The following is a 21,379-nucleotide window of genomic DNA, read 5'->3' on the forward strand; positions in this document are numbered from 1 at the left end:
TTTTTTTTTTCGGGGGGGGGGGGGAGGGGAGAGGAGGGATTGTTTAGAAGTGACGTGGGTTGCAATGTCATTTGTCTTTCAGCTGACAATCCAGGTGAAATTAATTGAAAGAGTCCCTTGGGCGTCTCAGTTCAACTGAAGCTTAGATATCGTTTCTGGAAAGGGGCTTTCCTCTCCATTTTGTTATTGCATTGCTACCATTTGCTATGTCATGCCAGCATTCAGAAAATCCATATTTTCTCGGACAACGTGCGAGTCGAGCGAGAGAAACTGATACGACATAAGGCCTGAAAAGTGAGCATGGACGACCTTTAAAGTATCATGAGATAAAAAAAACCACGAAAATTTTGCTTTGCAGCTGCATGAGACCCCATCTTCGGCTACACCGACAGCAGCTATTTGGTGTGCTACGGGACCATGTACTGATTAACAGGGACCATTCAAAAAGCATCGGTCGTATCCCGAGCTGAACATTAAATGTTTAATGCGGAGTGCATAAATATCAACTCGTCCACACGTTCTAAAAATACAATTTAGCCCCCACGTAGAGGTGGTGACAGGTTCTACCGTATATAATTCATAAATCAGATCTTACTCAGACTTACAGGCCTAGCATGTTTCCTATACTCAGATTTATGGATTTGGTTCTCAGCTCAGAGTGCAGTGCAATTATTTACCTTCTAACATGATCCCTTTGTTACTCAATTCTTACCCTTTCTAGGAAATGAGTGTTTCTAAAGTATGCCAATTACGTTTTCACGGCTATCTTCATTGTGGAAGGCGTTTTGAAGATCTACGCTCTAGGATTCAGGAAATACATCAAAGAAAGGTAAAACCGTATGAATGGCTCATTGCGTCTATTACTGCAATGCTGTAAGTGGTCATCAGAATGCATCATCAGTGTTCATCTCAGGGTGCTTTCCATTATGCCAGACCGACCGATCAGAGGCCAGTTGGACTAGCTAAGGAAAAATGTGGAACGACACTCTGCGATCACACCGGGCCAACCGTGAGGAACGGCTCTCTCCATTTTCTATTCCTTTCCCCGATCCCCACATTACAGAAATCTACTGAAGAGAAGAAGGACAATGAAACGATTTGTCAAAATAGAGTGGCGCATTATTGTCCGGCCGGTCCGACCGATCAAAGTGGACTACCTCAAATAAACCGAAACAGACCTCTCCATTTGAATTCCGACCGAAATCCCCGGACTTTTTGGTATAATGGAAAACACCCTCGGTAACAATGATTCTTATCGTTAACAGGTGGAATCAGTTGGACTTGTTCATCATTTTGCTATCAATTGTCGGAATTGTTTTGGAAGAGATGAACTCTGAGCTGCCAATCAACCCGACTATCATCCGGGTCATGCGAGTGCTCAGAATCGCTCGAGGTGGGTTCCTCCTTTTTTCACTCAAATCATACAATCATACTGGGCAAAGAATGAAAACCAGCCTCCCCCTTCCAACCTCCAACAGCCCCCGCCCTACCCCAACAGGATTCGAGCCGAAGGAAGAAACATACTGATGACATGGCTATATGCTCATCTATGAAGTGTCTCCTGGTTGGCTGAAAAGTCTGCAAAATGTCAAACTGGCCGCGCGTATCGAAAGCAATTTGATTTTTTTTGTTATGAGAAAACTGACTGTTACGAAAAATTGTCTAAGTCAATTTCTAGAACAATCTAGAACCGGAAGTCATTCAGCCTTGACCAATTTATATAAGAAGATTCCAGAACATTCCAGAACATTCTGATCCTTATGTAATTACGCAGATTAGAAACTGTGTCAAACTACTTAATTTAGCTCCTAATAGAAGTTTCTAGACCTATAAGCCTCATGTATATTAGAGCGAGCGTTTCTTCTGTGAGAGAGATTGATTCAAATTTGAATAAGCTTAGTGCTTTAAGTTCGCGAAGTTATCTTACGGAAATAAATTAGTTTGTTGCTGTTACCGGCGATCCTGAGTTCTGTCTGGAAACAACCCTGCTCTACAACGATACTCGTAACACTAACCCCTTGTTTATTGTTACAAGGCACATTTTGCTAGCATTTTTCTTCTCTTCAACTATAGTGCTTAAACTTCTGAAGACAGCTGAAGGAATCCGAAAGCTGCTTGACACTGTTGCCGAGGCCCTACCACAGGTAAGTGGTCCTAAGTCTGAATTTTAACATGAATCTGCAACGTTGCCTCTAATTCATCATTTTGCAAGACTCGATATTACGCACGTTAGTTCCTTTCCAGTCATCTATCAGAACAAAATCTAGCACATGACGTCACTTGGTTATGCCTTCATAGTCCTGAAATTTACATCGGCATTTTGTTTTTTCTTTAAGATTAGGGACTCGTTGCCGACCGAAACAGGTAACAGGCTAAACTGATCGAGTTTTGTTTTTTCTTCTCCTGATATAGGTTAGAAACTTAGGTCTATTGTTCCTTCTGATGTTCTTTATCTTTGCCGCCTTGGGTATGGAACTATTTGGTCAGATTGGTAAGTCATGAAAACATGATTCATATAAACTGGTTGCGTTAGCTAGTATTCTTCATACATTTCGCTGAATAAATAATGATATGATTAGCTAACTCATGTAAAAGATTGCTAAACCTCCTTTATTTAGTTTGCCAAAACACACTTGACTACAACCAAACTATTTATAGAAACTGTCCCCCAGAATTTCAAAGCAATGAAAATTTTGTCACAAAACCAAGAGATTATAATGAAAGTCTCTTGACGAAACTAATTGTTTTTAACTACTCTTGTACCCAAGACTGCACGGACGAGGTACCCTGCGAAGGACTGGACAATCATGCGCACTTCAAGAATTTTGGCTTCTCGATGTTGACTTTGTTTCGAGTGTCAACTGGGGACAACTGGAATGGAATCCTCAAGGTATTCAAATTTGCCCTTATTTCATCGCTTGGAGTAAAATCATTATTTATCAACTGGAGGCGTTTAGCTGATAATTATGGCTATCAAACTTTGTTATGGTATTGATTAATTGGTAACAAGACTTTGTGTCATTCAGTCCTGTCTGTCATTGTACTCGCGATTGAATAAAGCTGAACTCCAACTAGATCTAGATCTACACAGCGGGGGAGGGCCTTGCAAGGGGATATACCCATCACTACAAGACTTTAGGCTGAAAAAAGGGGTGGATTACAGACGAATTTGGACTTTACTCACTTCTATTACCACTTTTATAAAATTCTTCTATGAAATACGGTCCGCTTACGTTTGTATTGATTTTTCTTTTGTAGCACCTTAGTTCGAGATATCGGGCAACTCTAATCAACTACTTTTTTGTTGTGGTTTGCTTGTTTGTTTGTTTGTTTTCGTTTCTATTCCTTCTCCTCTAACTGTGAGGATCAGTTTCCTCTCGTTAGTGAGCATCGATTTAGGAACTGGGGGCGGCTGCAGGAACTATGGAAAGCCTGGATAAGTCGGCTTGGACTCGTGTGAGACAGTGGGATTTTATCTCCTTTCTTTCACTTTCATTTTTTTTTAATTCTATGTTTTCTGTCTTGCCAACAGGACATCATCAACAAGAAACGTTGTGAACTCGATCCTACACCAGGCTGCACCGCACTAGAGCACATCGCTCCAATCTACTTTGCAATCTTTGTTCTAGCGGCACAGTTCGTGCTGCTGAATGTTGTGGTAGCCGTGTTAATGAAGCACTTGGAAGAAGCCAAAGAAGAACTCCCCATTAATTCGTCACAGGAAGTAACTGATAATGTACCAGGCTTGCAAGTGGACTGGAACCCAGGCGCGGACACCATACAGGGTCATTCATCCAAAGATGGAGATTTTTACACAGACCCTTCTTGTCCGGGAGGGAGTGGGACCAAATCGGAATCTAACAACAACGCTATGGTCGTGGTCCCTGTAGTTGGGTTTCTTCGTCAATCAAATGACTCGGACAGTAGTTTGAGTTCTTTTGATCATAATGTACAAACTGTCGGAGACGGCGGGGACTTACGAAAGCGGCTTCCCCCAGTTGATTACACGAAACCAGAGCAAAGCCCGAGTCTTGCTACCTTGCGACTTCCACCGATAGGGAGCCAATTAAGTGGACTTAATAAGATCGGTAAAAGTTCGGAGAGAATCGATGATTCATCGTTGTCGGGACCATCTAGTCCCGAAACTGAAAAGCCTGCCAAAAGTTGGCTGGATGGTCAAATATCTCCTCGGGCTTCCATATACGTCATGAGTGAAGACAGTGACTTAAATGACAGCAGTATGGAAGTTAATCGAGACCGAGGAAGAGTGTTTAGGCTAGTTGACAGAGCTGCTAAATCAAAAGGATCAGTGCGTTCACCTTCACCACATTCGAGCAGCGAAGATGAAGACAAAAGGAAGAAGTTTTCTCTTAAGAAACCTTTTCCTTTAAGAGGGAAGGCTTTCAAGAAGGAACCAAAAGCGACTTCAATTGTGTCGCCCAAACCGGAAAGTAAACCGACTAAACAGGGCGGAAAACCGGTCAAACCTGACTCTAGGTGGGCTGCTCCGGTGTTTGCGGGAGTAGGAAAAGGGAAAGAAGAAATGAGACTCGGTGAAACAGAACCAAAAAATAAAGATGACAAAGACACGAGCTATCAAATGCAAAGCTGTGTGACAGACGCTCACATCTCCGATTGGATGCAGATGTTTCTACTCTCAGAGAAGACAGTGCGGTGGCGTGTATTTTCGACACTTCAACCGCTGATGACACGTCAAGTTTAAAGGGATGTCATGCACGTAAGCTTTAATTTACGGGTTTCACTCGAACACTCGGGCATACTGTGGTCGCACTAAGTCAAATTATAAAAACTGTCCTTCTATAATGCTGGTTATAATGTGAAAGCTGTTCATTGTGTAGTCGTTGGGAAATCCTGAGAGTAATCTGCGAGAGATTCTTTTCCATGTTTATGTTGGCCGTATATTATCTATAATGCCTCGTTCACACCAACTAAACTAGTTTAACTAAATCAGGTTTAGGTTTTCCAGTTTGTAGATTACGCTTTACAGTCATTTTGAGAAGGCAAATTTCAAACCACCTTGCTAAAATATTTTAATCAAGCAGGTTTTTACCTCGTCAAGTTGTGGGGTGTGGATGCCGATGAGCAGCTCATTTTAAACCTTGTTTAGTTACACCACTTTTCAACATGTTTAACATGTTGGTGTGAACAGTGCATTAATTATAATTCTTTGGATATTCTGGCTTTGCGCTCTCAGACCAAAACCCTTCTATTTTAACTATTTCGTAGTCGCTTAAGGCGATAGCTTAGTTTGCCTGTAGAAAGATCAGTAAGCCCGTTTGCGCCTGCTCGTTAGAGCTACGACCGCGGTATAAGGAAATTGCAGCGGAGTACCTTTATCTTGTTCAATCTGCACAAGCTCTCGTGGCAGTCCAAAGATTGATCTTAAAATAATTTTAGACTACGAAAACTTTTCAATTAATCGAACAGAAACCGTTCGAATTGTAGAGTTTTTATTTTTGTGGAGTTGATCATTGTAAATAGGAGTGAACGGCTCTTAAACGTGTAAAAAGAAACATGGTAGTGGAAATTCGTAGACACTAACCTGCATCTCACGAGATATGCAAAGAAAGATGTGTCAAGGATATAATTTGCAGAACTTCTTGTTCTATGGTTTTTAACAACAGAATAAAACATTGAAAATAGTGGTTTCGAATGTTGCTTATTTGTCTCTCTTTTCATCTGCAACCTCCACCATCATTTCTCAAACATTTCTGATACATCTCATTCAGAACCAAACGTAAGAGTCGCACTGGATAAACATCGGCCCTGAGCCTTGATGGAGCATATCGAACGCGGTGAGGGGAGTAATGAAAGGACCTCGACTCAGGGCAACCTCGTTCCCAGGGTCTCTCGTCTTCTTAGGGCGGGAAGATTAACGACCCTTGGAACGAGGTTGGACTGAGGGTCGATGTTCTGGGTCCCGGTACTACCCGAGGAGACAAACGTACTTGATCTGTCACCTATGAATTACTAAAAAACCTTACTGATTTGAAGACAACCAGTACCTGCCAGAACTGAGCGGCTCTCAGGCCCGAGACCATACTTTGTCCTACAACGCATGCGTATGAAACAGGTCATGAAAAAAACCACCACGTGCACATATGGCAGAGCAGCTCTAATTTATAACCTTTCATTTATATTCTTGACAAATACTTCGGGTTTTACTTTGTCATAGTCAAAGTACCCAGTCTAAAGAAACATTTCTTCTCAAGAGAGATAAACCATTCATTAAGTTAGAGCATATTCCTAACGAATTGAATTTAGAGCAGCGAAAAATCCACTCCAACCAATTTCACCATGTTTGGCGTAATACGAATTAGCCTTAATAATGTTAAATAACCCGTAATATGCCGGGCAGAGAATATTTTCCAGTAATTAAACATTAAATACACCCTTTCGAGTACGTACAATTTTTTTTACCTTTGTTTGACTGTGAGAATTCCTTGAAATCTTAGTTTCAAATAAAGGTATTAAGCATGGTTTAAGATTCATTTTCAAGTCCTTTTCTGGGACAATTCAACAATATTAAACCGGAATCGCATCTAAAATTTGTCCAGGAAAGAGGGTTACCGAACCAACGTTTTGAGACTAACCGGCAATGTACTCCTCAAAATGTCCATTGCAGGAACTCTTTTGGTGGCAAAGTTCTGGGTTTTTTATTCTTATAATTTATCAAGGACAGCTGGGAAAAATATCATAAGAAATTTTCATGGACTTTCCCAGGGTTATGGCAAATTTTCAAAGACTTTTCAAGGCCTGTGCAAAACATGTTTAAATAGCCATTTTCAGTATACGACAGTCGAAGTATTTCCAGCTCGTATTATCCAATCAAAATCTAGCGCAGATACTCACGAGAGCTAACGAGTACCCACGACAGCCGACTGCTAAAAAGTACTCACGAGTACTCACGAGTGCTCCAGGTTATAATAATAATAATAATAATATTTAATATTTCTAAGGCGCAAATTAACATGTGAATATGATCAAATGCGCCTAACAAACCATATGAGTAATATAAATTAAACGATATGCTATGAATAGTGTGATAAATTTAAAACTAATTATTTACAATAATTATGTACATTAGGCTAAGGTAGGCTAAGGTAGCGGTTGCTTAGCAACCTCTGTTACGGAAACCGCGGGATCATTCAATTTAAGATGAAGGGTTTTCGCCATGTCGACTATCGCCTGTTCCAGCGAATAAAATGGTAACAAGTGCTTAGAGCATTCTATAAAATGTAGCTTTACAACTGGTAATCTTCCTCACAGGGAAGACAGTCCACAGGTTTACGGCAGAGAGATCGCGATGTCAGCTGAGTAACTTTTCCAGGTCACTACAAAGTTGATCAACCTCAGAGGAGCTTCCTTTGAACTTGTCTACGGTAACACCCATCACACTTGCAAGACCAGCCACCTAAAGGAACAAACCACATGCAAAAAAAAAAAAAAGAAAAGATTCTTAAGAAAAACACAACGTCATATTCATATTTAAGTCACCTCAGTAGAGGTCACATTTAAGATTTCAAGCGTAAAGCTAACATTGGAAAGTTGTGACTTGGAAACTGTAATCCGATTTAGGGCCCTCCCTTTAGTAAGAGCCCCCGCAATTCTAAACAGCCCCATTAGAGAAAATTTGGCCAGTAACAAGCGCCTCTTAACCAAACAGAAGATGGTTTTCAGTGTTCAGTTTCTGAAATAATGTGCGCTGACGATCCAATGCGAGTCTACAGCAGCTCTATTATAAACTCTAGTAAACGTTCCTCATAGCCATAAGCCATAAGAGTACTTTACAACATCCTCTCATGACACTCCTCCGTCCTTAATAAGCCAACTAGTTGCCAAAGTTAACAGAAGTGCGGGCGCCAGATCGATTTCTGGGGGGCAAGAGTTGAAAATTCTTTTTCTGGAAATTGAGATTGCCATCTCTCGATAATGGTCAAGAATAAACCTGCACATGAACAATAGGATTCAATAAGGACAACAATACGAGAAAATGGAAATGGAAAAAAAAAGTTCTTCAAAAAAATATTTACTTAATCCCCTGCTAGTACACAAATAAAAACCTACCTCAGAATTGTAATCCATAAATCTTCTCAAAGCGTACAAACAATTATGCACTGGAAATAAACAGTGCTTCAGAATTAGAGTCGTGATATGTAATTTACACAAATGCTTTACTTTTTTGTGGAGGCGCGCTGGCCTCCGGATCGAGCGGTCCGGGTTCGAGCCCTGGTCGGGAACATTGTGCTGTGTTCTTGGGCAATAAACTTTACTCTCACAGTGCCTCTCTCCACCCAGGTGTATAAATGTCTATCGACGAATTTAATGCTGGGGGTAACCCTGCGATGGACTATACTCCTAGTCGCTTCATGCTACAGAAACTGGAGATAAGCGCCGACCTGATCAGCCACTCATTGAATAATGCAACTAGAGAGTTTCGTTGGCCATCACGGGATATGAGCCATTATACCATGCTCTACAAATGTCTTAAGCGAACGCGTAATTTTGGGGGACGCGTTTTTATTTTTATTTTATTCAGTTTTTTTTATATTCTGGGGACGTTTTTAAGAAAAACAATTATTCCACTCGCGCTTGTCGGATATGAAATGATTACAGCCAACTCGGCACTACGCGCATCGTTGGCTATTTACCATTTCATACCCAACGCGCGTTCGTGGAATAACTGTGAACTACCCCAAGCGATCTCAAGAAACTTTTTACAACAAAAACGTGAGCAGTGAGAAGAGTTTTGTACTCAGGTGAACTACCATTACATTGATTAGATTCTGAGACTAGTTCTTTCAAGAGTGTATTAATCTATTAGTCAGAGCAGTTTTCACCTGTGAAAACTGGTTTCATTTCTGTACATGAGGGAGATTTTCTAGCCTGGATATCGCGGCGCGCCTTGAGACGTTTCGGGACTGGAACTGGAAAGAACAACCTATGGCACCCTGGGTAATGAGGTTCAGAGTTCTAACCAACCTGTCTCCTGGGACACATCCTTGGTGAGAAGTTCAATAATGGCTGTGGAACACTCCAGTGCAACGTCCTCTTGTATCTGATAACAGCATTTTGGGAAAAACACGAATTAAGCAATTGTCACTCATAGTATACTGAAAACCAGAACTGTTGTTCTCCCCAACCTCACTCAAAATTTTTTCATTCACGTTCCGGACCTTATAATATACCACTTACTGCCCAGGTACGAACCGTTTTGCAGAACTCTAGGTCAGATTGTTTTTTCATGATCCTAGCAGTATGCGCGACGCATGTCACATAAGAAAACCCGGGTGGACTCCGACCTTTTTTTGTCCCATGCTCGAAAAACTGAAAATCTGCTTAAACAAATGGGTCTGACAATGTTATATGCGTTGCTGTACAGTTTTGTAATCTATAAACTAAGGAAAAAGATCGTCTATACCTTAAATCTAGCAATATTTGAAGCTAACGCCGCTCCCACATTTTGAAGTTCGCCATCTTTGCTGAGAAGACAATTAATGGTGATAGCAAGCAGTGGCGTGGAACGATGGTCTTTCAACATGGCTGAGTGGCCTGTCTGATGGCTGACAGCACAGCAAAACTACAACACAAAAGAAACAAAAAACTCAACTAAGGCAACGAATCTAATAATGATTTCACCAACATGTAACTTAGGATAACTGTATTTGATGCAATGGTGGTGGGTTCGAATCCCGTTCAGAGCTTCAAAATTTTTTCAGGTCTTTTTTTCCAGTTATATAGTGTTATGGCTGCATTGGCATCTATTATCATGTATTTGATGCACATGGTGAACAGTGGCTCTAATGTAACAAAATTCTAGACTTCAAGTCCTACACTCCTTGTTTGCTCTGTAAGTCTTTGAGAAAAAAATAAACTAAAAACACAAAGAGAAAAGATAGAGCGGGAAAATAAGAGCGTGGATAGAAAGGTGCAATGGGCTGATACAATACTTTTAGCCTGTTGGATCAAGCGGTCCTGGTTCGTGCCCTAGCCGTGGTAACTGAGTTGTGTCCTTGGACAAGACACTATACTTCTACAGTGCCTTTGCTTCACCTGGGAGTTTATGTCTTTATTTAGGCCAACTAAGCACGAGTGCAATGTGAACATTTTTTATAATGAGGTGCAACGCACATAACTGTTAAGCTTATACTCTATTAAGTTTACTTAACAAGTTTTGACTTGACTTGGGAAGCAACTAAATAAAGAAAGTCATGGTAGATTTTAAGCTTGGTAATGCAATGATGTAATGCTCATCATGTCATGAGTGAGGGACAAAGAGAAAAAATGTCTCTGACGGGATTCAAACCACTGAGCGTGCACGCGCTCTATCCACTGGACTATAGAGGAGACTTGTTTTGAGCTGGTTCATTTTCTAGGTTCATACATGTATGCTACATGTGTCCTGCATACTGCTAGGATTAGCAATGTCAAAAGCGTACTATGTGGTGATGAACAAAGAAAGATTTTATAGATTTTAAAGATTTCAAGATGTGATGTCCATCATGTTACGAACATGGGCCAAAAAAAAAATAAATTATGAGTCCTCAACCGGATTTTGAAGCCGTGACTTCTCAAACACCAGGAAGAGATATAGACTAAGATTTTATTCTTAGTCTTACGCTCATTTCATGATGAAAATGACATCTTTCTCATTTAGCTTCTATATCTGATATTGGGCAATATAATTTAACCTATTTTCCAGCTTCATTTAATATTTACTGACCAACTTGATGCAATCAACTTGAATCGAACAAGATGTAATGCTTGAATAATCCCTACAGGTCTTGTTCACAATCTCTTGCAGTCCTGTAATTAAAATATGTGACATTTATATATTTTACATAGAAGCAATCACTTGAAAAAGCAAGGGCAGGATGGGGGTACAGAGTTACTCCGCAAAGACTTATCTAGGGGACAGTCTTACTATTATTATTAATTTTTTTGGTTACTGTGCAAATGCGACGGAAAAACAAGAACACTTTGATTTGACTGGGGCCAGTGAGATAATCTATCAAACCACACGGAAATGATGGCTTTGCAATTAAAATATTCTTCTCAATCTTTATCCACTCGGTTTTGGCATTTTATTTGCACTATAAGAATTATACATGGAAATTGGCAATCAAGAAGGAGTCATCAGAACAAGGTGATTAATGTTTAACAAATAGTAATAACATGAATATGTATATTTGGAAATATTTTATTTTACATGTATATTTGGAAATATTTTATTTTAAAATATTTGAAAGAATGAATTTAAAATTAATGAAACACTGCTTTGAATTTGACTGTACCAAGTGCACTACTTATTCTTGTGCTATCACAAATAAGCAGTCTGCAAATTTGATTTGTACATGTGATGCACTAAGTTAGACTTCATTTCACAGTATTTGCATCTGTGTCATAAATGACAAGCAGGTTAATAGTGAAAGTGAAGTTTGAGAAGATAAAACAATTCTGTATCTTCTGTGGAACATCAATCTTTATTTCTTAATTTGTCAGATTATTTCTAAGCTGAACTCACCAGTAGAAGAAGAAAATAACTTCTCACATAACAATAGCACTTGCAAAAGTTGTAAAGTGAGATGTAGAATATGATTCTCATCTTGTTTTAAATGTTTTTCAAGTATTTGATCTGTTAAAAGAAAACGTGTCATCAAATCATTGATAAACATTATGATAATACAATCAGCAACATGATACCTGTCACTCTAAAACTGACATCCTATCTCTGACCAAAACAGCTGAAAATCCATTCTCTTCAAGGTCGCACATACACATGAACCTACATGTATAAAGCCCATATGAGGGAGAACCCCACACACACACAGGCTTTCACTCCAAATATCTTTATCCATACACAAGGTTATCTAAGTGGACCAAGTATTGATGGAGATGTCAATCGAGTGTTGAGAAGTACACAATCCTAAATCTCTATGCAGCGGGCAATTGCTTATGGTACCTATGGGCATGGCATTATGGGAAAATCTGAATGCAACTATTTGCCAAGCACAGTGAATATATATCTTGGCCAATTTAATGTTATTAATTCATTGTTCGGTCCAAGCTCATTCATAACAAAAGGTTTTGAAAAACATTTCAGAATAAAGAGTAGTAAGATAAAAACATGACATTTCGGCGACATGTCACCATTATCAAATGCAAATTATTATGTGTTGGGTAACGTTATATACCTTAAAGAAATGCTGTGGAAAGTTTGAGTGCCTTATTTATCAGATGCGTTTTATAAGGAAAAAGAGTCCCACTCTGAACACTCAAAAGGACTCCATTCCCACAAAACTTTTTATTTAAATTCTTCTCATTCTTTTGTTTATCCCCGCCTCATTTATTCTAATGTATTTTCCCACTCTATATTCTTTATATAACGTTACCCATGCCAATGAACACATAATAATTTGCATTTGATAATGGTGACATGTTGTCACCTAAATGTCATGTTTTTATCTCGCTACTCTTTATTCTGAAGCTCATTCAGTTGTTGAAAGACATCTGTGTTAACTTACCAAGTACATGTATTTGGCTTTCTTTTACTTCAGGAAGATTATCATCTTCAAAATAATTTTTTAGCTCATCAAGGTGAATTAGATCTTCATCTGTGAATTCCAGTATTTGTAGGCTTTCTTTAAGATCAGTAATAGCTAATGGTACCTTGTCAGAGAAGAGATACGCAAATGTTATTTTCCTGTTAGTTTAGGGATTAAAAAAGTGTTTTTGGCAACTCTTAGGGTGTTCAGCCTCAAAAGGTCCACAGCAGAAGCTTTTGCAGAAGCTTTTGCAGTACCTTTTAGGGTATTGACCAGAAAAAATATGACAGGAGATAATGTGAGATGCAAGAATTGGTACCTCCTAGGGGAGACAAAAGTTTCAAGCCATGCCCACAAAACAGGATCTTGGTACCACTTAGGGGTTATTTTAGACATTCCGACAGGCACCCCCGTCTTTTTTGTATGGAGTTCCCCCTGAGAAATAAGCAAACCTAGTATAGAGGTTGAGTGACATTCAAGGGATTGACATTGGAGCAACTAGACAAGTGAGAATTTTACACAATGTGCATTGTGATCTAAATGCCTCAATGAACACTTATTATAAACAACCAAATATTTTTTTTATAACCTGCACTATTGTATGACTCATTCACAAATAAATTTATAATTAAATAATAATCCTGGCCATGGAGGCAAAGTAACTTACATGTATACCCCTTCTTCAGATTTAGTGGTAATAATTAACGCATGCACAAATGAACTGACTTACAGTAATTTCCTTGTATACATTAGGTTTCCTCAGCACTGCACTTTGACTAATGTTGAGAGAAAAGAGAATAAATTGGTCGAGGAATGTATCTAAAAAATTATCTGATATACACAAATGTTGCTTAGCAAACACTCAGTTTTTCACCCCAAAGTTTTAACTGTATGTTTTGAGCAAACATGTTAGTAGTGCAAATTTTGTCCCTGATTTTTGACAATGTGAATCACTCTATGGTAAAAGAAAATATTAACTTTAAAATCATGTAATACCTAGCAATTAATCAGTAACAGCTTAAAGATTATTATTTTACACCTTTTAAGGGCTTACAAAAGCCTGCAGTTGGCAATTTTCATTGACCAATTACAGTGGATTAATTTTGCAGTGACTATAATTTTGGAACTAAGTTACTAAGTACGACACTGCATCGTATCAGTACTCACCAGCCATCAGGTTGATCTCTCAGTGCAGTCTGTGCAGAAGGGGAACCTCTTGGTTCAAATATTGTTTCTGGGCCTCTCGACGATGTTGCCGAACCTGATACTGATGTCCCTCCAGATAGTCTCACTGATATGGAGTCGATAATGGGTCTTATCATCTGACCAAAGGAACTGAAAAAGAAAATTACTGACAGAAGTTAAGGTATCATCATGATGGTAGGTGGATTGACAGTGTTTGGAGATCATGCTCTAAGGCTGGCACTTTGAAAGAAAACCCCACCAACCTGTACATTTTCTGAAAGTTTAATAGTTATAGAATACAATCAGATCTTTGAAATTTTTTACAGAGTTATTGTCGCAGTGATATTAAAAGAAATACCCAGAAACACTGCTTCACTTAAACTGGTTCGCTTCCGCGCATGAATTATCGGAGCAGCCCGATTAACATCAGAAATGTTCTCTCACACATCACCCTCAAAATGGGTGTCGGCGATTTTCCAGATGTGGTTTGCTTTTTTGTACACCCTCCTAAAGTTTGATACTTTCAATGTGGACATTTCCTTCTACTAAAGAGGCCATAACTTTGAAACGGAAGCAAAATTAAACAAAGCCCACACCTTTTTTCAAAGGAGGTATTTTTTTTCATCCTGTTCATCCTTATATGCAGTTTTATTTTATCAAGAAAAAGACAAAAAACCTTTTATGAGATTGGTATGATTAGGGGTTAAAAACTCCTCTGCACTGACAGATGTCGGCAGGGGTCAGTTTACCACAACAATGGTTTATGACAACTTGCAATAAACAGACATCTTCAAGTCTGACACGGAAACCCATCCCAGTGTTACAATCATCCGAGAAGCGACAAACTACCAAGAGCTTTATACAGGTTTGTATTTAAACTGCTGTGACTTCTTTTACTAAGAAGACTTTGTCGGTGGCATTGGTATTATGTTGCTCAAGTTTAGACATTCTTTGAAACCATGCCTCGTGAACTGAGCCAAAAAGAGGAAATCTTGAGGTTTAACTAATCTACATCTACATATTCGCTTGACTCTCTCGGTGTGGAAGTTTTGGAATCATGTCTGTTCTCCAGCAATTTTGTGCGACTGGCACTTGTCATCGTCCTTCAGCTTCATTGGCGGGACTAAATGTCCTCGAGTCCCTTCAACCATTCTCCTTAGTTTCAAAGCAACCATGGTTGCTCTGCTCACTCAGAGCCAAAGATCTTGTTCAACACTGAACCTAGAGGTGGGTTCCTCCAGATTTTCGCCTCTAATCGGCTTCTTCTAAGACAAAAATGGACAAGAAGTTTTCTTGCATTTTCATCTTGACATAAAGAAATTTGACAAGAACAAAAGCTATCTTGCAACGAAACAACCAGATTGAGAATACTTCACATGCACAAATGAAATATCACACCACAATTTGCCTTTCACGTGACAACTGGTGGTGAATTTTAATTAGAGGTGCCGACGCACCATAAGGGGTTAATGAGATTCAAAAATAGTTTTTCTCATTATCTTAAAAAGTAAAAAAGTTTTTCTTCCCATTCTTTTTGCAAAATATTTATCTCAGTCTTCTCAATTTGAACAGCAAAAAAAAGATTTTTCGCATTTTTAATAGAAATATACCAGCTACCATGATACCCTAAGCACTTGGCTTAATATTGTGGCAGCCGCTGTAATAGATTAAAATACTTCAGATCCAAAGTGTAGTGTTTGCAGGAAGCAGTTTGTAAATTTATAGCATTTCTTAGAAGTAAATAAAACTAAATACATGGTAAATTTTAAGGGTGGTATCAACCTCGCAGATAATCTTGCAATACGACATTAAACTGGCTACCCTTCAAATGCTGAACACATCTATAAAAGAAAGTTGTAAATACTACCAATATTTTAGGGTGCGACTTCTTGACAGGCTGCCTACAAGTAAACTAACTAATCAAATCGTAAGCTTAGAACAAGTACAGTAAGGGTAATTTGTTTGACATGAATACATTTAAATACTATCAGCCCATCTCTGTTGATTGTAGTCACTCTTCAGATTCAGTCCTTCAGTTGGTGAATTATAATATTGTAAATTTCACTCAAAAAAGCTAGCTTGAAAATTGTTTTGTGACAACTAAAGCAAACCTGTTGAAAAGTAAACAAGATTTAGGATCAAAACTAACCAACCAATAAATGTCAAAGCTGATTCCTGAGAGGAAAGCCATACCTCACTTTTTTGCTGGGTTTCCAATAATGTTTTGGTGCAAAACTGCAAAATAATTTGCTTGTATTCTTCAATGTTAATGGTTCATTGATGGCTATCCTTTCTTCTCAAGTAACGCTCTGATTGGTTAACTCTTTAAAAAAATAAAAAATAAAAAAAATCTTTATTTTATAAGGGTGACACGTAACAGTAACTACATGTAACATTACTGATGAACTTGTAGCCCTCTTTTTAAAGCAGCCCAGTTCCTGAAGTCACACTGTAAAACCTTCCTAGCCAAACAAAAGTAATGCATAACATACATATACTGCACGAATAAAAGCTTACGTGCTGAGAACTTCTGAGGGCAGATCTTGAATATGTTGAGGTATCCTATTGCCCGTCAAGAACATGGCAACTTCTGAAGAGAAGCTATTACAGTTGTGTTCAAACAGGTGGTAATTGTCACCTCTGTTAGGAATGAACAACAACAACAAATTACATAGTTTTACATACATAAATTAAGTATGTGGTATTTTATAATACTATTGTGGCATTTGTTACAAGTATAAATTGTTTAATTTACATTTCTTCACCACAATTATTATTCAAATTTAGTGCCCTCTTTTTTCAAACAAAGTAATTAAAAATGCTGCCCTCCACCTCCTCCCCCCATTCAAAGGTATTTTGTAATTAGCACCCTTACTCCAAATCAGGTATTTTACAACAAGTTTACATTACTTTGTCATTTAACAATGTTAATGGTAATAATTAAAATTTATACTGCACAGTTTCTGTAAAAATATTCAACTGCACCTTACCATAACCTGTTAATTAATATTACATTAAAATCCCATTAAATAATGTTTACTGAACTTTTGTTTTGGATGAATATGATTTGTTAAATCTCTTATGGTAGTTTTAGCCCCAGGGGGGTACTCCTGATTTCAAGTGACAGGGAGGATCATTTACCCATTTAGGACAAAGTCAAGTTTATTGACCGTGACCCTCACTGGTACACGCGGAGGGTCAAGGATTAAGCTATTCATTTAAGACTTCATCTAAATAACATCAATAGAGAGAGTGGAATTGAAATTCCTGAAGCATAGATGCCTACAATCAAAAAGTACAACAGCTTGTCAGTTATATAACGGGGATAGAAATGCACCAATAGCAGCACACCAAGGTGCTACAAATAGTGACACAAAACAATTGACCTCGTCACCTGATGAAGACTTGCAGTATAGCAGTCAAAAAGTCTCAATCGACATCTCAAAGTGACTCCATCGTGAGACAGATGAGTAAAATTCATCTGTCTTATCTTACACCATGATGAATAATAGACATGTCTCTAATGACATGAAATCAAGCTACCCAAAAAAAATACTTGCCAAAATTTTCCGAAATCAAAATCCCAAAATCAAAACTTTCAAACCCAATAAAATCCTTCAATCATTCCCATCACTTGAAATCCAGAGTACCCCTCCCCCCCCCCCCCTGGGGTTATAGTGACAAACCTAAAATTTTGTTGTTCAATTCCACTTAAGAAATCCATAAAAACATCTTGGGTGACCTCTGTGTCTCCAAGATCAAGCATCTCATCTGGGCTACCAAGAATTGTTCCACCCTCAAAAAAAAACAATAATTATTGCACAACATGAATTGAAGAATAATATCAGTTATAAAAAAATGAGACAATATCGATACCTCCCCCACAGAGGGGAAGGCCCCCTACCCCTCTGGAAATTCCAATTAAGCTTAATCAGACATTACTTTAAATCTTTTGGTTATATGCAAAGACCTGCCTGCCAAACTTTCTAAGTTTGAAGGTATTCAAAGCAAATGTTCATAATGGAGTCCTTTTCAGCAATATGGCAGCCATTTTGAATTCTTGTTTCAAATAGTTATTATAGGATGCTTAGGGGGCAAATACATTCTAATTTTCCCCCTGGACATCTCATAATAGAATTCAATTGAAAATGGTCACCGTATAATTTGCTGAAAAGGTTCATAGCAACACTGAGCAACATTGGTACTCAGATCCAATTTCAAATTGGTAACATGGCAACTAGCCTACACCTTGGAAGGCCTAGATAGGTTGGATCATGTACACTTAACACATCTATGGTTGGATCGATACCCTCAATCGACACCTTTGATGGGCCCTCAATTGACACTCCATCGACATCTTGATCGACACTCGATCAACATCTTGATTGACACTCGCTCAACATCCCAATCGATACTCGGTCAACCCTCGCTCAACACTCTATCAACAGTCGGTCAATAGTCGGCAGAATTTCAACTGACTCATATGTATTAATCGAACATTAGTTGACTCTCTACCCACTGTCAACTGAGATGTTGATCTGGTGTCGCTCTTAAGTGTTAACAACATGTCGATTGATTGTTGATCAAGTGTTGATCCAGGGTCCATAGAAGATATTGATTGAGGGTATTGATTGACACTCAACAGCAGACACCGAGTTTAGTTAACACGATCCGATACGTTTTATAGTGGCCAACTCTTACAGCATGCTTCAGTTGACAGCCAGTCACTACAGACATAAACCTATAATACAGTGTGTGTCTACATGAGTACAACACTTACTGGAGAACAACTGGATATGCCATCACCACCATAAAAGAATTCTCTATCGTAGCAAACCAAACCTGTATGCCTACAAGTCAGAAAACAAATTTAAATTAAGGCCCAGTCCCCTTTGACTTATGTACAAAGTGCTGCTGTCACAGTGATTTGGGTATCCCCATGTTTTGGGTACCCTCGTACCCAAATCCCTGGTGTTTTGGGTACCCAAAACACTGAAAGCATTAAATATCACAGACTGGGGCATGTGAATCCCTCCTACTAGATTTTGCCATTAAAGCAGTTTGTTCTTCGAAGACATGTATAAAAAAAAATGCAAATTAAGTAGACAAGACTAAGTCCTTTGAACACTGGGAAAGTGGGATACCCAAATCCCTGGTGATATGGGTATCCCTTTCCAATATGCTTGCTTGTTATCTTTTCTTTAATACAGTGTAGCCAAATCAACCAAAGGTAAAAAGGCAAAGCTAACTTACAAAGACAAAAGTCATTCCAATGACAAAAGGACTTAGAAATGTTAAAATGTAAGGGGCCCAAATCCCTAGTGATATGGGTATCCCTTTCTAGAGTGTTTGTTTGTTATCATTTCTTTAGTTCAAGGTAGCCAAATTTACCAAGGATTAAAAGGCAAAGCAAACCTTTTTATCTTTGGTCGATTTGGCTACCTTGAACTAAAGAAACAATAACAACTAATCATATTGGAAGGGGATACCCATATCACTAGGGATTTGGGTATCCCCAAGGGTCTGCCTGTGACTCACATTGCTCGCACTGTGACTCACATGACTCGCTGGCTCGCATAGTAGTGAAACTCTATCCCCAACATTTTAGCATTTCTAGTCCTTTCCTCATTGGAATAACTTTCGTCTTTTTAAGTTTGCTTTTCCTTTTAATCTTTGGCCAATTTGGCTACCCTAGAATTAAAGAAACGATAACAACTAAACATATTGGAAGGGGATACCCATATCACTAGGGATTTGGGTATCCCTTACATTTTAGCATTTCTAGTCCTTTCCTCAATGGAATGCCTTTCGTATTTGTAAGTGTGCTTTTCCTTTTAACCTTCGGTTCATTTGGCTACTCTGAACTAAAGAAACGAGGACAAACAAACTCTCTGGAAGGGGATACCCATATCACTAGGGATTTGGGTATCCCCTACAGTTTGGCATTTCTCTAGTCTTTTCTTCCCTTGAAATTGCCTTTCCTCTTGGTAAGTTTGCTTTCCCTTTTTATCTTCAGTGGGTTTTGCTACCCTGGATTAAAGAAATGATTACAAGCCAACACTTCGGAAGGGAATACCCATATCACTAGGGATTTGGGTATCCTTAACTTCTATTTGTTTCCCTATATCCAAAGTTTAGCCTTGTCTATGTTATTTAGATTTATTTTGGTTTTGTCTCTGAAACAAAAAACTCCTATAATGGCAAAGAGAACTGTTCACTGGCAAAATCTACTAGGAGGGATGGTCAAGGCAAGACCAATATACAAGTCTAAGACAAAGTTTATCTCTGATTGGCAACATAAACAGAGGTCAGTCACAGCCTGAGATCTACATATTGCGTGACGGTCACATCTCAGTGTGTTTGTTCGCATATTGATTAAATTCAATCACCGCACTATCCGAGGTTTAAAAAGCGCCTTTCTCGTTTAAAATAACGTGCATTTCAAGGGTTATCGATAGGCACAAAGCACATGTTTACACAAGGATCTTTGGCGCGTGAATCCGGTTTTGTATTTCGTTATAACTGCGGACTCGGATCAGACAGTCTGTTAGGAATTGCGACTATTTTCAGAGACGTATTGTGTTTATATCAAACAAAAGAATGCTTTAATTTATTGAGCCAAAGCTACGTAAGAAGATAAATGGGTTTTGAGCAGAATTGCGGATGATTTCACTTGCCCCAGTTTTACGCTTTCAGTGTTTTGGGTACCCAAAACACTGGGATACCTAAATCACTGTGACACCGCAAGAAATTTACTGCACACTTGATATAATGCAAACAAGGAACACAAATAGGTCACATTTATGTCCAAGGAAAATAAATTCAGGTACAAATCAAACTTAATAAGCTTATGGCAAAAGCACATACCAAACTCCATCAATTCTCTTCCCTGCGAATGAAAATGTATAAAGACACAAGTTTTAGCTTAGTTTTAAGTTGTGTTAGGCATTAAACTGCTGGTAATTGATCCAGTTGTTTTGAAAAATTGACTTCATCTATTTTCATACCTTTCCTAATAACCTTCTAATCCTTCTAAATTTATCGGTTTCGGGCACTTTTGCTAAAGCTTAAGCTTTAGCTTATACGTCATGACAAATTTAACCTATTTGCTGAGTCACACAGCCGCGTAAGAAAACGGCATAAAGAATACATAATCTTCTCTCGAAACCCATTGTACAAACTTACCGAGTAGAAGGGGAGACAGTTGCCTGGCTAAACCCCTGGAAATATCATATACATACAATTTGACTGGAAATTTCTCCATTGAAAAAGCTTAGCATAGCCTGACAAATTACGTTGTTTATTTGTTTTGACTCGAGAAAAACCGTCGGGGACTGGTGCTAGAAGAGGAAAAAGACTCGGACTATTCACCAACCAAAACCAGTCTGTCTTTGTCTTCACTGACCCTTCACTGTATTACATTTCTAAGCTTTGATTTTAACTTGTTGGATCCACTGTGCATTTAATATGTCTGGAAGATAGCACGGATTGATGCACAGACCGACGACTCTTTAAAAAGTTTTTTTTTTTTTGTTTCATTGCCTGCCCACCCCCTCCCCCCACCCAAAAAGAAAACACCCACCACAGTCCAGTCACTGAATATTTCGAACACACCATGACACATCCAT

General features: G+C 38.7%; 4 protein-coding genes across 11 annotated transcripts in view; 2 read left to right on the forward strand and 2 right to left on the reverse strand.

Annotated features, from left to right (window-relative positions):
* Positions 1–21,379, reverse strand: part of LOC145488904 (uncharacterized) — a 120,389-nt gene that overhangs the window by 38,378 nt on the left and 60,632 nt on the right. The window lies entirely within an intron of this gene.
* Positions 18–2,305, forward strand: LOC145488914 (voltage-dependent T-type calcium channel subunit alpha-1I-like). Of its 2 annotated transcripts, XR_014049543.1 has the most exons (3): positions 18–829; positions 1,266–1,393; positions 2,074–2,305. XR_014049543.1 is itself a non-coding variant. In XM_081467769.1 (2 exons), exons 1-2 carry the CDS (start codon positions 1,246–1,248, stop codon positions 2,169–2,171), a joined length of 246 nt encoding a protein of 81 aa, XP_081323895.1. In that variant the 5' UTR covers positions 18–1,245; the 3' UTR covers positions 2,172–2,305. The 2 variants fall into 2 exon arrangements, 1 of the variants encoding a protein (XP_081323895.1); XM_081467769.1 differs by having other exon boundaries at positions 18–1,393.
* Positions 2,423–4,723, forward strand: LOC145490534 (uncharacterized). Its single transcript, XM_081469637.1, has 3 exons — positions 2,423–2,491; positions 2,769–2,890; positions 3,533–4,723. The coding sequence occupies exons 1-3, from the start codon at positions 2,443–2,445 to the stop codon at positions 4,721–4,723; spliced, it is 1,362 nt and encodes a 453-aa protein (XP_081325763.1). The 5' UTR covers positions 2,423–2,442.
* Positions 7,143–21,096, reverse strand: LOC145488910 (uncharacterized). 3 transcript variants are annotated; one of them, XM_081467755.1, is made up of 14 exons: positions 20,937–21,096; positions 20,619–20,640; positions 18,532–18,601; positions 17,438–17,547; positions 16,269–16,391; positions 13,734–13,901; positions 13,297–13,342; positions 12,546–12,690; positions 11,546–11,656; positions 10,745–10,827; positions 9,443–9,601; positions 9,004–9,079; positions 8,089–8,138; positions 7,143–7,435 (listed from the first exon to the last, which is right to left on the reverse strand). In XM_081467755.1, exons 1-14 carry the CDS (start codon positions 21,013–21,015, stop codon positions 7,331–7,333), a joined length of 1,347 nt encoding a protein of 448 aa, XP_081323881.1. In that variant the 5' UTR covers positions 21,016–21,096; the 3' UTR covers positions 7,143–7,330. The 3 variants fall into 3 exon arrangements, with proteins under 3 accessions (XP_081323881.1, XP_081323882.1, XP_081323884.1); XM_081467756.1 differs by lacking the exon at positions 16,269–16,391; XM_081467758.1 differs by lacking the exon at positions 17,438–17,547 and having other exon boundaries at positions 20,937–21,005.

This window comes from Orbicella franksi, chromosome 6, assembly GCF_964199315.1.
Source record: "Orbicella franksi chromosome 6, jaOrbFran1.1, whole genome shotgun sequence".
NCBI lineage: Eukaryota > Metazoa > Cnidaria > Anthozoa > Scleractinia > Merulinidae > Orbicella > Orbicella franksi.